Source organism: Onychostoma macrolepis, chromosome 08, assembly GCF_012432095.1.
Source record: "Onychostoma macrolepis isolate SWU-2019 chromosome 08, ASM1243209v1, whole genome shotgun sequence".
Taxonomy (NCBI): Eukaryota; Metazoa; Chordata; class Actinopteri; order Cypriniformes; family Cyprinidae; genus Onychostoma; species Onychostoma macrolepis.
Window position 1 is genome coordinate 26,376,156 of NC_081162.1, and position 18,317 is coordinate 26,394,472.

An 18,317-nucleotide genomic window follows, 5' to 3' on the forward strand; every position below is an offset into this window, starting at 1 on the left:
GGTAACGTGACGACTTCTCTCACAATTTGGACTTTTTTTACTCGCAATTTGGAATTGTGAGATAAAAAGTCACAATTAACTTTAAAACATTTAAAATAATAAATATATATATATATATATATATATATATATATATATATATATATAATACATAATATTATAAAAAGGAATAATTCTCGGGCGGGGAGGCAAAACTGTGAAATATAGTTATAAAGACATAATTATTAGGAAAAAAAAAAAGGTTTTAGAAAAACAGAAACAAGCCATACTAAATAAACCTGAACATATAGGCTATTTATAAGTGACAGCTGTCTCCCCTTTCAAATTGTTACCTTTAATTCACTTTCAGTTAAAGTTAATTTGATATTGTCGTCATTATTTTTATGTTAAATTCACATCTCCATTATCTGTAAAGATTTCTTTATTCATACGCATTCATTGGCCCCAGCAATCGGTTACGACATCCACTTCAAAGCTTGTTTACATATCCGCCCCTCCCCCACACGCTCGAACGTGTTGACGCAATCTGCGTCGTGACGTCATGACGTCGTGGTAGCTGCGATGACGACGGGATTCCACAGTGGGACGGGCCGATTCTGCAAATGGCTACAAGGTGCAATTTGTCGATTTGTTCGTCCTTAATCTTCTCACCTGCGGCTCGGAAGAAAGCGTACACCCGCTCTGCCTCGCAGGCTGCCCTCAGGTGAGTGAGCTGAGTGCTTTTGGCGCGGAATGCGGGTGTTTTTCGGTGTGTTTTGAGGCCTTATCTGAGGGGTCCGCCCTCCGCTCGCGACAACAACAACAACAAGAGCCACCGAAACGGGCCTCGGCTGAGGAGAAATGTCAGAAATGCTTCACACGAGCGGTAAAATACCACCGCGGTTTAGAGCCTGGTGCTATTTAGATGGTTTGGTATAAGCTTGACCGATGGTAGAGGAAGAAACGCGGCCTTGGTGCTCAGTTTTTGTCGGTTGCTTCGCTAGCTCTCCAGTCAGTCGGTGTTACAACCGCCGCGAATCTGACTGACAGATCGAGCCCTTTACAACAGTTTACTATGGTAACCCGGTTTAACCCATGTAAAGTATTATTCACCACGATTGTTATAAATAAGAAAACGCTCACTATTTGAATGGAAACTATGGGCGCCATGGTAAAAGTAATGCTTTACAAAATCATAATGCACTATTTTACATTCATTTTTATGATAGTGGTGTATAATATCAAGATAGGAGTACTTTTGAGACAATAACCGCCATGTTGCCAGCATAATAACGGTTCACACAGTGATTGTTAATACAGTTTGTGTTCTGGAAGCTTCTTGCACTTCTTGGAGGAGATCCTGTAATTATTATGACTTCACAGTTGGAACAATAACTGTAATAGCTATTATAATTTGGTGGAGACTATGACTAACATTTCATCATGTGAGTGCTTCTGAATGTTTAGCTGTAATACATTAATAATACTGATTTGTGACCCTGGACCACAAAACCAGTCATAAGGGTAATTTTTTTTTAAATTGAGAGTTATATATCATCTGAAAGCTGAATAAATAAGCTTTCCATTGATGTATGGCTAGGACAATATTTGGCTGAGATACAACTATTTGAGAATCTGAGGGTGCAAAAAAATCAAAATATTGAGAAAATCGTCTTTAAAGTTGTCCAAATATAGTTCTTAGCAATGCATGTTATTAATAAAAAATTAAGGCCGCAGCCCTGCAGAGTTTAGTTCCAACCCTGCTCCAACTCACATACCATGTAGTTTTCAAATAAGCCTTAATGACTTGATTGGCTGGATCAGGTGTGTTTAATTAGGGTTGCATCTTAACTGTGCAGGGCTGTGGCCCTCCAGGAACTGAGTTTGGCACCCCTGCTTTAGAATATATTTAAGACAGTTTTACTGTAGGAACAACAACTGCCACACCAACCACCAGAATACCATAGTCATTACCATGGTGACTGTTCCTAAATTATGGGATCCTCTTTAAGCATTGTAAATTAAGAAGCTTTCAGAATGAGTGCAACTTTCAGCGGCTTTGGTTCTGGTTTTCCCATTAATTTTTGCCATTGGGATTTTTAAGAGTTATAAGCCATGAGACAAACCAATTAGCTACGAGGACAAGATTACAAACTTTGATTTGAAGCAAAAAAGTGTCTGGAAATCTGATAAAAAAGATTTAAAGGGATAGTTCACCCAAAAATGAACATTCTGTCAGTGGCTACCATCGACTGTTTGGATACCATCATTCTTCAAAATATCGAGTTCAACAGAAGAAAGAAACTCAACTTGAGGGTGAGCAACTAATGACAGAATTCAATTTTTTTGGATGAACTGTCCCTCTAACAGCTTGAGGGAAAGAACTACAATCTCATTTGACAGTGGACAGGCGCTAAAGTGTTTGGTGCAATTTGCTTGTTGTGATTCTCTGATTGTTTTTATATTTCTCTGTGGAATCCTGAGTAATGTTGTTTTACCAGCAGGATTTCCTCTGTTGAACATGCTTATTAAAAAATATGTTGAAATAATGCGGGCTGATGGCTTCAACAAAGCATATGCCATTGATAAACAACCTCGTAGCTCACGGAATGTCTTTCTTTAAAGGTTTTTAAGTTATTGTTTAAGACCAATTTCCTTGTGGAGAAAATAAATTGGATTTTTACTTCCAGAACCCAGGAGTTGCGCACTATACCCATAGTTACCATAGTTACAGTGCGGTAACTATGGTATTTTTGAGGGAATGTGTGGTTGCCTTGGTGCTGCTGAAGAGAGGCATGTGTTGGGTTTGTTGTGTTTCTGTCAGATCCGCGTGGTGCTGCTAGATGATCCTTTGGCTCTTCGTCTGTGTTTTGGTGTTGGGTTTCTCTTGTGGTTTGAACCTGACTCATGGTGTGACTTTGGAACGAAATGCATCGGGTTAAAAGTCACTCAACCTGCTGAATGAGCGCAAATGCATGGCATCTAAACACAGCAGCAGATAAAACCTGAATGATTGTGTGTTTACACGTCACTGACTGCGTGTCGTGGGCCCGGTTGGGCGATCAATAGTAAACCAGAGTGACAGGAGGGCGGGTGGTTGAGTTTATGAATGAACTCATAATGATAAACATCTGTCCCTGTTGTTTGTTTAGAGCACAGCAAATCCACAAAGTATTTGGACAGTTACGCCATATTTAAAAATGCTTTCCATTAGATCAAGTCATCTGTGCACAAATACTGCAGAAGCTCTCTCTCAGCTTCACTTTTCTTCTTTGTTTTTGAAGTCTCGATGTCTTTGAATCAGCTGGTGTTGTGATGAATCAGAGGAAGTCGTTGTCTAATGGTTAGAGAGTTGGACTCGTAATCCAAAGGTTGCGAGTAGGAGTAGGCAGTAATTGTAGGTAGGGGGGAGTGAATGTCCAGCGCGCTCTCCACCCTCAATACCACGACTGAGCTGCCCTTGAGCAAGGCACCGAACCCCCAACTGCTCCCCGGGCGCCACAGCATAAATGGCTGCCCACTGCTCCGGGTGTGTGTTCACGGTGTGTTCACTGCTGTGTGTGTGCACTTTGGATAGGGGTTAAATGCAGAGTACAAATTCCGAGTAAATTCACTTTCACTTTCCTTTTTCTCTTTCATGATGTTTAGTGGATGAATGAAGTCTCCTCAATTTACCCACCGGTGTCCTAGCAAAGTGTGGACACGATCTACTAGCATTTTCACAATGCACCATGTATTCATTCAGACATGTCAAGTGTGAAAATATTTATTGGAACTAGAGTTGTTTTCTAACTTTGATATGATACCTTGAAATATATTGATATTCAGTATCAATATTTTGAAAAACATATTCCAGAGAGCTGTGTGATAATATAAAATAATATATTTTGGGTCTCATTCTATGATAAGAAGTAAGGCTGCACGATATTGGAAAAAACTCACATTGCGATATTTTGTATTTCTGCGATATATATTGCGATTATGGAAAAAAAAAAAGAAAAAAAAAAAAACTCCAGATGACTTGAAAAGCTCTATTTGGAAAAAATATATTGTAGCTGAGTAAATCAGCATAGAAAAATGAACAAATTACAAACATAGATAAATATAATAGAACAAAGATATAAAATAAATAAACAGTGCTTTATATTTTGAATGAGAGAGACCGCGATCTAACAAACTGCTCCATATAACAAAGCACTGTAAGCAATAACGATTAAAACATCTAATTGCCAGATTCCCAGTGTCCTACCTATAATTATTTTTTTTTGTACAAATACAAATCTTTAAAGCCAGTTTTCTAAGTTTCGCACTAGTGAGTTTCACACTCTGGAGCAGCAGAGCTCGCGGCAGTCCACCTGTCACTCAAGTGGCCACGCCCTTAATTATGCAGAACTTTAAGGCTTAATATAATTTAAACGGATGAGTTATAAAAAAAATTCACCCCCCTCACAGTTGTCACGAAGGGCAAAATTAGCTATATAGACCAAAATAATTTTTTGTACCAGGCTGTAAACATGTTTTTTTCTGCTGTAAAGTTGGGCATTTTAATATGGGGAGTCTATGTGATTGACTCCCTTTTGGAGCCAGCCTCCAGCGGCCAGTCGATGAACTGCAGTTTTAGTCACTTCCGTGTTGGTTTCACTAGAGGCAGCGGGAGGTTGCCGCTTGGGCGCGACACGGCAAATCCTTGCGAGTAAATCCCTCATTCTTTTTATGACTTACTAACACAAAGTTCAAAGGATTTGCAACGGTCGTTTTTCGCGTCCAGTGAATGGTGGTGTGATGCGATAGCTGTCGCGAAAACGATCAGTATAAATATAACGGTCAGTATACTAAAAATCGCACATCCTGCGATGTGACCATCGCGGATGTGCATATCGCGATATCGATGCTGAAACGATATATCGTGCAGCCCTAATAAGAAGCCACATCAGATCACAATAGAAGTTATTTCAAACACTTGACTGACATTATGTGAATTTAGTGAATTTGGAATAATTAAATGGTTATTAAATGTGTATTTTGTTGGACAATAGGTTTATAAATGCTTCTCATTATTTGAAACCACATAACACTAATTGGAACCATTGTAGGTCTCTTGTTAGTGTTGCAAGTTTTGTTTATTTTCCACCACTGTTGAATCTCCAGCACCACAGCAAATGCAGTCATATTTTTTTTATTAAATTTTTCAGTGAGTTTTCGATTTAAAATGAATGTAATGGGGGGAAAAAAGGCAGTAAAACACAATTTTTCTGGTTTCTGTTATTTTCTAGTTATCAAGTTTATTTTCTTACAGGATGCATGACAGTTCCAGTTTAATGATAAATGTGTTTACTTTCATTATTATAAATTCTTAGAAATAATTTGTGATTTGAGGCGTTGCAAGTGAAAATAATGACAGCAAAATATTACCTTAAAAATATGACATTAAAATGGGACATTAAGGTGCATATTGTGCATGACCAGTGTGTAAGGTGGTTGTCCATTGGCGTTTTAGTCAAATGAAACCGAATCAGTCCCAGCGGTGGTTTAGGAATGAGAACACACAATGCTGATTGACCTTCAGGACAGTAAGCGTGACATCTGAGATGGACAGAAAACACTGGATGATTCTTCTGTCCACCTGTAGGTAGTTGACCTGAATGGAAGTGGAGAATTCTCTAGAAAGCTGGTGTTTCTGAATGCCCAATACAGATATGAGGCCTATCACGTGGAATAAGCAGAACCTTCTACCTGAAACAGTGCTGTTTTGCAAAACTACATTTGCATGTTGAACAGTTTTCATGAGCCACTAGGCGTGCGCCCATCTGATATTCAGTATTGGCATTGCTCCGATACTGGCATTTTCTGCCGGATCGGGTATCGGTCAGACAAGACCGATCCAAATCCGATATTGTGCGTATACTATTGTGTTATTGTTAAGCCACAAACGCGTTATAAAACACCATAAAGTTTTCGTGCACTATATTCCAAGTGTTCTGAAGCCATTACATAGTTTAATGTGAGGTACAGATGAATATTTAAGTCAAGTTCACATAAACTTTTTTTCTCCGCTGCATGCGGCTGTCCTTCATTCAGCATTCAAACTGCGTGTCGTGTTCGTTTATGAGTCAAGACGATGAAGCAAGATTATTAAATGTTCCTAATATTATAATTGATCTGTAAATAAAGATAAGTAGTTTTGCATAAAAGGACTTTATCTTCGTGCTGTTTTCAAAATCGTGTTGGTGTTTGTTAGATACGAGCACAGTAACTGAAATTTAAAACTGTTAAAAGAGTGTGACTCCGTGTTGCTTCAAGCGCATCATTCTGTGCACGGGATGCGCATAAGAGCTTTGTGCCGCTCTGTATTTGAAGCCTTTCGTATCATGCTTTTGCACAATGAAAGATGATTAATAGCCTTTCTTGTTCAACTTATCTATCATATGTTTCTGCCTCGTTACTATACATTTAAAAGAAATGTTTTTTTCCCCCACTAATTTTAGATTTTATAAAATTGTGCACTCATGATTTTTCTAGAGTAACTTTTGCTACTTAATTATCCAGTAACCTAGTTTATAATAGTATTTTTGTCATCGATTATAATTATATATGCATTCACTTGTTGTTTTTCTTTACAATAAAGTTTTTAGTAGATTGTGTGTAACCCAAAAAAAGTCATGATCATGTCAACACACATTGAGGTATAAAAATTCAACACTGATAAAAAAAAAAAACTGCCCAGGTATCGGATCGGTATCGGCAGATATTAAATTTTTGGTATCAGATCGGGATTGGTTCTGAAAAAGTGGTATCGAGTAGGGATGTGCGCTACGACTAATTTGACTGTCGTTTAAACGGAAGTTTTGTATCCGATTAGTCGACTAGTCTAAAAGCTAGAAACCCCCAAAAAATGGCAAAAGAAAAAAAACTGCGTGTATAACAGCCTACACTTGAAATACTTAATCTTTGCATCACACTGTAAAATCCCTCAATGAAATCTGCTAAAAATAGGTCACGATTATGCCGTATGCTTGCCTCACATTATCATTTAACTTTAGGCGGTAGTTTAAACAGAAAATAAGGAAGAGCATAAACTCAACATAAACCAGTGCATAGCTTATTTATTCAGATCAGTTGGAGCAATGCAGAAATGGAAAATAGACTGACAGAATTCTTCATTTTCATATAACATTAGCCAACATATTAAAACACAAGTCAAAAACAATAGGAAAGTTTATCAAGGAATAGCATTAAAACGGCTTTTAAAAATGTACTTCATGTTGGCTGTGTTGTCTAAAAACAAAACAATGCTTGTTTTACTTACTCGGACCATGCACATTTGTTCAGTCAACTTAACATGTTAACGTGGTCTGGTGAAAGACGGGACTAGAGGCGATTCTGCACTTGGAAAAAAAACGTGCTCGGCAGGAACTGAAGTCACAGGTACGCAGAGAGATAACTACAAGCAAGCAGACAGTTTCGAAAAGAGCCTGGAAATCCCGCACCGCCACCGAAGTGGGTTTTAGAGGAATAGACGGCGCGGATGGGATCGCGGACCGCAGCGGCGGGTTGTAGTGTATGACATGATTGACATTTGCTGGCTTTGGCTGCCTCCAAGCTAACGCATACGTGCCTGTATTGAACATGATTACACGTCGCTCCAGTAGAGTTATTGTAAGCCAATTTGACATTACACAGTTTACACACAACTTTTCCGTTTCCTTCTAATTCAAAATAATCCCACACCTTACTGGTTCTTCGCGTGGTCATTTCGAGCTCGCCGCAACTGACATGAAAATGCATGCGAGGTCTGAGGTAAAAGTGTAGTGTCCGCCCAGATACGCTTTTAAAAATATTTATATATTTAAATATTTTGATATTTATTATTTTTCAAAAGTTTTATTTTAGCTTGTTGTTAATGTTTTAAATGTAACGTTAATATTATGGTAATTTTCTCTCTCTCGTGTAATCGACTATTGATTTCAGTGTCGACTAGCAGGAGCTGTACCGTTTAGTTGACTTTTCGACTAGACCCGTACATCCCTAGTATCGAGCCACCCCTATGAACCACATTGCACAGTCATTTGTTCGGGTCATGAGACAGTTGTAAGACACTAAACGGGCCAATCAGATTGAAGACAGGCTCCTCAGCTGTAGTAAACATGAGCGTTTGCTTGTTAGAGATATGTTTTATCAGTAGTTTCCAGATGGCTTCGGTGTGGCCTTCACTGGAAGAATGTGTTTGAACGTTTTTGCATAGGGACGCTGTTGCCCTCTGGCCATGAACCAACTGAACTCACTCACATATGACTCTCAGGAGACACACAAGGTCACTGAAATTGTCCCATCCATGACACTGTGTACTTCTGCTCTCTTTAGTCTTTGACAACTTGGGTTTTGTTATCATCTGCAGAACGGCATAGTCTCATTCTTTATGCCTCTTTAGTTAGCATCTTCATAGATAGCCTCCATTGGAAGAAAAATAAAAACCGGTTTGTACACTTCCAGAGAAGAGAAATCAATGATATGGTGTTTCTCATTTGAATTTTAGGTGTGAAAACTTGCTTGGTTTCTTCCAAGCAAACTTTGACGTTACAGTTTACTGAAATAAAACGTTTTGTGGCATTTAGTTCATGTCTGTAGTTTTGAGCTCATACATATAGTGTTCTCCTGCAATAAATCAACTTTTTGCTGGTATAAAAGGGATCTTTGAAAAAGCTTTGAGTCAATTATTTGTGATTAAGCCTAAAATTAAGCCTGTTTTCAGAAAACTCAACCCAACCATATGTGTCACTGGCTTGATTTCACCACACAAGCATTCATGAACAGCTCTGCCCGCTTTTGCCCACAGAGAACCATCAGCACCAGGACAGCTATATTTACCAAAGTGTGAAAAGCAGTATTGTCAGAGATGTTAAGCAATGTTTGGAATGGAGAGTGATGACTTGGAAACACTGTGGTCTCATTATTTTTATTTTTATTTTTTCTCATCTCTCTCCACAGGTTTCAATGACATAACACTGAGTGACACCAGCAGTGCGGGATCATCCAAAACAAACCTCACCTCATTGCTTTTAGGACTTTGGTAAGATCTAAGTACATGTGTGTGAATTAGGACTGTGTGTGTGTGTGTGTGTGTGTGTGTATGTATATTTATTTATTTATGCGGTCAATCAATTAAAACATTTAATCGCGTTAATCACAGTCATGGACGGTCATAATGTCATAGTCATAAATTTGTGATTAATCATGATTAATCACAAATTTAAAATACTAGGAATTACCTGTAAATGTGTTGAAATAAAGAAATGCATGACAAACTAGTTTAAGGAAACAGAACCTTTCACACTTCTGCCAGGTATGAGACATAATCCTTATTCTTTTGTATTTATTCAGCCTTTATACTGGCAATAAAACGTTTACCAAGCCACATCGCTTCAATCCCAGTGTACATTTACCGAACTATTATCAAAAGTATTTCTAAATAAATACAACAAAACATTTTCTTGCGACCTTACATGAAGTATTATGACAAAATGCATTATGAAGAAGAATTGGACCTGTTCTGCAGGTGCATTAGAGCTAGTGCATCATGCTTCATAAGACAATTTATGAGATTAATAGTACACTTTTACTCAGAACTCACTTCAAACCACCATCGAGTGTTTGTAATAACTTCCTTTTACGATCACATGTGGAATTTGGTCGTTTAGTGTTGTTAAAATATGCTATTTATAGCCTTTTATATCGCTGCACAAATTAGCATTTCAGATGTACACATTCAACTCAAGAAAATCACATACAGACCATATCTATCGCAATCGTGTGTTTATTATCTTATATAATCTATAGTGGCTGTTGTCATGTTTATTTCTGCAGTGTAAAAGCCTTAACATGTATGCTCTGGCTGAAACTCACATTGTTAGTGATGTTACAACCGCCTCTCCGTTCTTAAGTTGCCAGATATACATTGCAAGTATAATACACATTAGTAAAAGGATCTATTTTAATTTTTATTTGTCTATATACACCTTGGGCAGCCGTGGTACATTATAAAAGTAACCCAAAAAACCGCAACTCACGGCTCTAATTTTTCCCACGACTGTGTTTTCAAAATGGCCCACTTGCGCTGTACCCTCATCACACAATGATACCTTCCACGCTGCGATGACGGCAAGAAGTTGGTGTCAAACCTTAAAATTAACGTGTTAAAATTTTATTAATTGCATTCGTTACCGTTGACACCCCATATATATATATAAAATATCACACACACACACACACACACACACACACACACACACACACACAGAGAGTCATGGCCAAAAATATCGGCACCCTTGGTAAATATGATCAAAGGCGGCTGTGAAAATTAATCTGCATTGTTAATCCTTCTGATCTTTTATTTTAAAAAAAATTCACAAAAATTTAACCTTAAATATCATTAAGAAATAAATGTTTTTCTCAAATACACGTTGGACACAATTATTGGCACCCCTAGAAATTCTTATGAGTAAAATATCTCTGAAGTATATTCCCATTCATGTTCACGATTTTGAACACTCCAGGGTGATTATGAACATGAAATGATCCAGCCATGGCTTTCTGTTTCACAGAAGTATAAATAGGAGTAACGGGTAATATAAAGTAATTACATGGGGTAGGGTTAGGGTTAGGTTCAGGGTTAGTTCCTAGTTATTGAAATTACTATAATAAGTAGATAGTATGTACATGAGTAACAGGACTGTAAAATAAAGTGCTACCAACATTATTATTGTTGGGTAAATTCAAAATTTGTAAGGCAAGGATTGTAGGGCTCTATAATATATATTGGGTTTTTTTGTTTGTTTTTTTTTTCAAATTCAGTTTTTTCCATTTAAATTTTTCAGGATGCCTTTTTTTTTTTTTTTTTTTTTTTTTCATTTTAATTTTTCTAGACTGTTTTACTTGATAAATTAAATGTTATTTTTCAAAAGCATGTCTATTTAATTTAAATTAAAATGTACAATGTTAAACAGCAATTTATTAAAATTAGAGTAAAATATGCTTTACTTTTTTCTCAAATTCAATTTTATTTTTACCAAATTCTGTTTTACATTAGTTTTCCGGATTCTATTTTAATGGTTTAATTAAATATTAATAATCAAAAGCATCTCTAATTAATTGATTTTATTAAAAAAAAAATATTTATAATAATTATTATTTGATTTAAATTTTTTTTTTTTTTTTTTTTTTTAGAAATAGCCTTGTGAATTTACATTTTTTTCTGCTAAATAAATTCTGGTAAATATTTTTTTCTGGTAAATATTCCTTTAAAAACAATGTTTTAACAATATAACGACTACAAACAAAATTAAGTAATATTACTGTCACAGTTTCTTCAAGTTAAACCGAACATTTATTTTGATGGGTTGCTGTGAAGTCCTTTTAGGTCTCTGTTTGTATATGAAAAGATATGACAGTAGTGTTTCTCAAAAGAAATGGTAAAATGCTCATGAGGTGACTCTCAGAGCAGTTCTAGAGTTTTTTTTTGTGTGTTCATGCACTCATATATTGAGGTGGCAAAGGCTGAAAACACCGCGAGCGTCATGCACGCTTCAGTATGTGTGTAGTAAACAAAGCTGTGCGTCTGCACCATTCATTCACATGGAAACATGCAGAACATGCAGGCTCCATATTCACAGACACTAGTACATATAGCATTTTGATTTGTGTAATTGACCTAATTTTGATGTATCCATCCAAAATTTGGCAAGTTGCGTGAAATTTCGCGTTGTACAGTAAATTCTGTTTTTATGACTGGATTACGCGATTGCGTCCACATTTTCCGCCTCATGGTAATCATAGGGCCCTAGGATTAGACACCACTGTTTTATATGCACCTCTACAAGTAGCGAGTAAATGGGTGAAAAAAAATTACCAACATTAATACATGAAAAAAACATTTGGAAACCATGAGCATTTCAAGTGAGGATGTGAACAAACTTCAATCTAATTATATGGCATTGTTATTTTTAGGAAGTAGTAGAGTAATTAAAAATTAATTAAATTTGAAAGTTTCAATTAAGTAAATGTAAAATTTTTCTTCATACAGACTGACGTCTGCAAGAGAGAGCGAACAAGTGGAAGAAGACACAACAGTGTTGCACCCGCACTCCTTCACCGGGGCTATGGTAAAAAAAAACACCTTCAACATTTCTCTTTCCTGCACGTGACTCTCAGGCATAGGTTCAAATGCTGAATCGGAAACTGCTCATTGATTTCTCAGGCTTTTAATCAGCTGAAATGAACGCTGCTCAGACAGTGTCCTGTCCTGACTGCTGTCTCAGCACAGATCAGTGCCCTCTTTAGACAGACAGACGGGATGAAATGGATACATGTGTGCTAGTGTCATCAGTGAGTGCTGCGTTATAAAACAGTTCCGGCTCCAAATTCTGATGGGATGAAACGCATTCACAGCTGTTAGATGCATCAAGATAGATGCGTCTACATTCACCATTTGTGACCAGCAATTGATTTGTCTTACTACACCTTCTATTCGTTCCTTGGCAACTAGTAAACAGCCTTACAGTCTATAATATAAATGAATGCGTGAATTGTTATTAATGTATTTAATTATTTATTGAACGTTAGTGTTTTGTATCATATTTAATACTTTTGCAGCCAGTCCTGAATTACAGTGATTTTACCATGGTTAAGGGATTTTAGCCCTTCTGGTTAATGTCAGACCTAACAACACCCCTTAACTGAGGTAAAACAGTGTAACTGAAAACTAAGCTTTACTACGAACCTTTCATTTTAAGGGATCTAACAGAAGCAGCATTTGCTGTGGTATTTGTGTTAGAGTCTGTATATGTCTGTGTTCAGTGAAGTGTACCTCATTTTCTTGTTTGCTGAAGTGTCTGCGGACAGTTTAACGAATGGCTCCAGTATATGCTCGAATGCTGATGGATGTGTTTGTTTACACATTCCTAATGAGTTATGCACATTATTGTGTGTTTGCTATTCTGCCCGTCTGTGCCCTGTAATTCTCTGTCTGGTTCTGTGCCTGTGCCCACAATGGGCCGCCCCGGGCCTGGCCTCTCTAGTGTGTTTACTGAGCCATGCTGATGGCCATTGTCAGCGCTACACACAGACAGCCATGCTGCTGATCCAGCAAACACACACACACACTTCTGGGACATGCAACCTGACAAATTTATAGACCTTCACTAACTTTTATATATACCAGTCAAATTGTATTATCCCTTTTTCTCTACAGATATCATAGAACATTAGTTAGTTAATACACAATCAGATAGATAGATCGATAGATAGGTAGACAGACAGACACAGACAGACAGAAAGAGCATTGGTTAGTTGGTTAGTTTATAGATGGATAGATATACATCTATTTAATACACAACTAGACAGACAGATGGGTAGATGTATAGAGTTAGTTAATACACAACCATATAGATACATAGTAGGGCTGCACGATATATCGTTTCGGCATTGATATCGCGATGTGCGCATCCGCGATAGTTACATCGCAGGATGTGTGACGTTTAGTACTAGGGCTGTCAAAAAAAAAAAATAGAATTTCGAATATTCGTCGAATTTAAAATAAAAATCCACATTCGCATTCGAATTTTTGGGGTGCGTCAGGCAGCCTTATCTGGCGCACGAGATGCGATAAAGATGTAGGTAGGTATCATTACGTTTTAATGCTTTTTTTAGCCTATCCAGTTGAACCCACTGGATATGTTGTTCATTTAAAATACTGCGGAAAAAGAGAACATCAATGCGGAGATTGTCAAAACTGGAACCAAACCGTTCACACAGAACGCATATTTATCGCATTTTCAAGAGGGACATCTATCACAGTTGCACTCGCGTCTCGCAAAAGAGAGTCGGATATTTAGAAAGCCATTTAAAATTATTGTAAGTTCAACTTTGAAAAACATGTCTCAACTTTATGGCGGGACGGGTCTCTCCCCATTCCACTGGATCTCATGTTTTTAAATGAAAAAAGTAACGTTACTCTTTGTGATTGGTTTTCCGTGCTTTGTATTAAACTTGTATACATGATGCTGTTTTGTTTCTAATAGTATATAAAGTTAAACATTATTTTAAACATTTTTCAAAGGTAGTTTTATTGTATTTATCGTGTTATTTTATGCTTTGAAGAACCGTGGATTAGTAATATTTTGCTCGATGCACCCTCTTGTGGCCTCAGGAGAGAAGCCAAAAGCTTTTTTCCCCCTAACTGAATTTATGCCTTTTAAATTCGAATATAATTTGAATTTTGATAACATTTAAGTACAAAATTTGAATTTAGTTTTTCAGCCATTTTGACAGCCCTGTTTAGTACTGATCGTTATATTTATACTGATCGATTTCATGACAGCTGTCATGTCACACCGCAACAGCTAGAGGCTGTCTACCCTGGACAAGACAAAGCGACCGTTGCAAATGTGTGAATTTTGTCATTACGTCATAAAAGGAATGAGGGATTTCCTCTCAGAGATCTGTCGTGCCATGCCGCATCCAGTGTAAACCACATCACTGATTATAATGGGTTCTGTTGTATTTTGTCGTGCCGCTCACGCCCGGTGTAGGCCTGGAGAGAGCCACACAGATGCATGTGAACACTGAATTCCTTCCATCTCCGCGTCTATTTGTGCCTGAAATAACATACGCACAAAACTATTGTCAAAATGCATGTCTCTGCAAGTATCCTTGTAATCACGGTTGCTTATGGCTTAGGTGAAGGTAAACAATTGAGAAAGAAAATGAATAGTATATTGTTTCACGGCAGTTTAATGTTCCTGAGGCTTTTTTTTTTTCAAATCAAGCAAAACACAGAGAAAAATCACTTTTGTAGCTTTAACACAGATTTATAGATTTAATTTATACAGTGAAGACCATGCAGTGTCATTTTACATTTGATTATTCAATTTCTGTACCTGAATACTGAAAGACATACCTGAAAAATGTACAGCACTGTTTATTTCATTTGTATCGTTGTTTTATTATTTTTAACTGTGTTTTTCAATATCGTGCAGCCCTAATATATACAATTTTTGTTAGTTGGCTGGTTAATTAGTTTATGCACAAATACAACTCCTCTGTACATATCTCATCCAGTACACTCTTGTCTTTGACTGGGCAGCATTTTATGGCACAACCAGTCTTGAGGACTCTCGTGTTTGAGCTAGACAACATGGCGACACAGCTGCCCTCTCTCACAGAGACTCTCCTATTTGTGGAAACAGAATCCAAACATTCTCTGCCAATCTGAACTCTCAAGGCTACTGCGGGCCGTAGCCTTTCATTCCTGCATACAGAAGTGAATGGAATGACTTATGCCCTGCTCTGAGTCCTGAAGCTCATCACGCAGATTGTGTTGAAGGCAGAGTACAACTCTAATAGGGTCTTGCCATGGAAATTAAATATAAATGTGTATTAAGGATACATTTTTCATTTTTACATTTTTTTTAGTACATAATTCACATTTGTTTACTATTATTCTCATTTAGTAGATGAGTCCAAACATTTCACTTGCATGTGTATCATATGGCATATATAGCATCTGTCGCTGGTGTCTGTGTGAGTGATAGTAGTGGTCATGATTTACTATAACCCAGTGCCCTTAGAGTCTTATGTAAAGCCGCCGTACTGTATCGGTTACAAGAGTGCCTGTTATATCAGAAATGGCAGAAGTGACCTCAGAGCAGGAAGTACTGGCGAACTCTCCCTGTGCCATTACAAATGTTTTGCCACTTTGAAGCCCAGCCAAAAATGATATTGGTTAAGGAAATTCTTTGACCACTCTGTCCCCAGTTTAGCTTAGATAATCACTCATTTAATCAGAGGTTTAGTCATGGACAATGTTTTATCCATATAACAGTTTGCCTTTTGGCCCCTGGGAGTGATAAAACTGGAGGAGGAGTTTGTACATTCTTAGCTTGTGGTGTCAAATGTTTGGCTTTTGATAAAGAGGCTCTCACACTCTTCTATTGTTGCAGCCAAATATAAATTGTGATGTGGTGTGAATAATGAAAACATGTTTGGGTCGCATCATTAAAAAAAAAGAATACACTTTTATTTATTTATTTTTATATAAATTTATATTTTGCATGAAGAAAATAATATCTGATCTCAATTAAGATTTTATTTTTGCATTTCATGTTCAAGAATGAAGCACATTTCCCTGCCAAATTCTATCCGTAGTTTTTTCTTTTTTTTTTTTTTTTTTTTTTTTTTTTTTTTTTGTTACATTATTCTTGATTGTAATTGTCAATAATAATGCAGTGCATTTCTTATCTATATTCTTTTTGACAGGAGGAGGAGGGGCAGCAGAGTCTGGAGTGCATCCAGGCCATTCAGATCTTCCCTCGCAAGCCCCCTGTCCTGGACGATGACGATCTTCAGGTAAGTGGGAATCAAGACCATTGCCAAGATGAATGTTGTTCATTAGGGTGTAGTGGTTCTGTTAATATAATTTAATAACGATTTGATATTTATTTGCCGCCGTCACGGCTATATTGCTTCTCTGACGAGCTGCTGCTTCTTCGGCTTTTGCTGTGGTACTGCGGATTACACCAGCAACATGCCCGTGGACACTGCAGACTAGCGGTCCACATGTATACTGCATGTCGACGCAGAAGTATAAATGAAAACTGACGCACAGCTTACGGCGTAGAGGCTACAGCGTAGGTCCGACGCAGAAGTATAAATTGGGCTTAAGGCTGCATCACTTACAGTGCATTGCAACAAGTATGGTGAAAATTTTCACTCAAGATGATGCAAGTGTGACACATACAGCTGACTATTAATAGAGTTGCTGGCTATGAAGAGTGTTTAAAATCAGGTAGTTATAAGGTACAGTTTCTGTTTTGATTAATTCTATGCAGTAGGGATGGGTGATATCTTATCGTTTGCGATATACCGTTGAAAATTCTCCTCACGATAAAAATGTTTCTCCTCGCGATAATAACGATAAGTCTAGTTGATGACGTAGTTTTGCGCGCGACCGATTCACTGTTCACGTGTGGAGTGAAAACAAGCATGGCGGAAGGCGGACGTGAGGCTGAGGAGTAGCTTGTTGTTAAGCAAGGAGCTACCTCCACAATTTGGAACTGGTTTAGAAAATCAGATGCGGAGTAGAGGCTGACATTTTTCGAATCGCGGGATGGGAAACAAAATCGCTACGAATCACGTGATTGGGACGGGACAGGAAAAATGTCATCGGGAGTGGGCGGACCGGAATAGTAATGATACCCAACTTTATACACAAATATACCTTTTATATAAATAAACTATAAACTGTATATTTTAATTCGGAACTAGTTGCCCTGTCTCGCTCTCCTCCTGTTTGCTTGGGTGTGGCTGGTTAAGTGAATGACGCAGTCCGTGACGGACAGATCGTTAACGGCTGGTCTGTGTGCTAATACACACTATCATTCATCGACCTCAAATATGGCTTTTCATCTGAAAGATGTATGTAGTAGCAACTTTACATGGCCGCTCAATATGATGTTAATATAGAGAAATGTGCGCTACTGAAGTGTTTGTGTGGAGAGTGGAAGCTGAATAGCGCGCTCGCTGCAGGACAGGCGCCGGTGCGCTCACTTGCTCTTAAAATATCCGTAATTTTTGGTCATACAGATAAAAGTAGCCTAATACATCTTTCGAATCTGTAAAGACTCTACGTTTATTTGTGTACACAGAATAACAACGAAACGTTGCGCTTTAAAGCAAACAGGGTGCGCTTTAGGTCTCTGAGCGAGAAACTTCCGTCTTTGAAAAATATATCTATAGAGAGTGAAATGTCTACTTTCAAATGAAAGAACAAAATTCAAATAGAAAACGTGTTAGCATGGGTGATTTACATAAAATTTAATGTGTGAAACGTAGCCTACACTTTGCATAAACTGGCTTTCAGTTCAATATAATAACAAAAAACTACATTTTGGGTTTTTATTCAACTAAGGTCGCTGTGACTGTAACTGACAGATTTCGGCCAAAAATCAATTAATTAAAAAAATAAATAATAATAATTTAAAAAAACGGGAGTGGGAGGGAATGGGAGTAATTCTTCCGGGAGTGGAACGGGACCGGATTTTCCCCAGTTAATATATATATATATATATATATATATATATATATATATATATATATATATATATATATATATATATATATATATATATATATATATATATATATATATATATATATATATATATATATATATATATATATATATATATATATATATATATATAAATAAATAATCGTCATTGGTATCGTTATCGCAATAAATACCTGAAATTATCGTGATAAATTTCTTAGGCCATATCGCCCATCCC

The 18,317-nt window shown here is 37.2% G+C and overlaps 1 protein-coding gene across 5 annotated transcripts in view; it reads left to right on the plus strand.

Annotated features, from left to right (window-relative positions):
* Positions 1 to 546: 546 nt before the first annotated feature.
* Positions 547 to 18,317, plus strand: part of mtmr3 (myotubularin related protein 3) — a 41,690-nt gene continuing 23,919 nt past the window's right edge. For 4 of the 5 annotated variants that reach the window (XM_058784346.1, XM_058784349.1, XM_058784348.1 and 1 more), the window contains exons 1-4: positions 547 to 703; positions 8,965 to 9,046; positions 12,056 to 12,134; positions 16,288 to 16,377. In XM_058784346.1, coding sequence (XP_058640329.1) covers positions 12,132 to 12,134; positions 16,288 to 16,377 — 93 coding nt within the window. In that variant the 5' untranslated portion in view covers positions 547 to 703; positions 8,965 to 9,046; positions 12,056 to 12,131. Of the gene's footprint in view, positions 704 to 723; positions 2,296 to 8,964; positions 9,047 to 12,055; positions 12,135 to 16,287; positions 16,378 to 18,317 lie in introns of those variants that run through there. The other variant, XM_058784347.1, reaches the window with a different exon arrangement.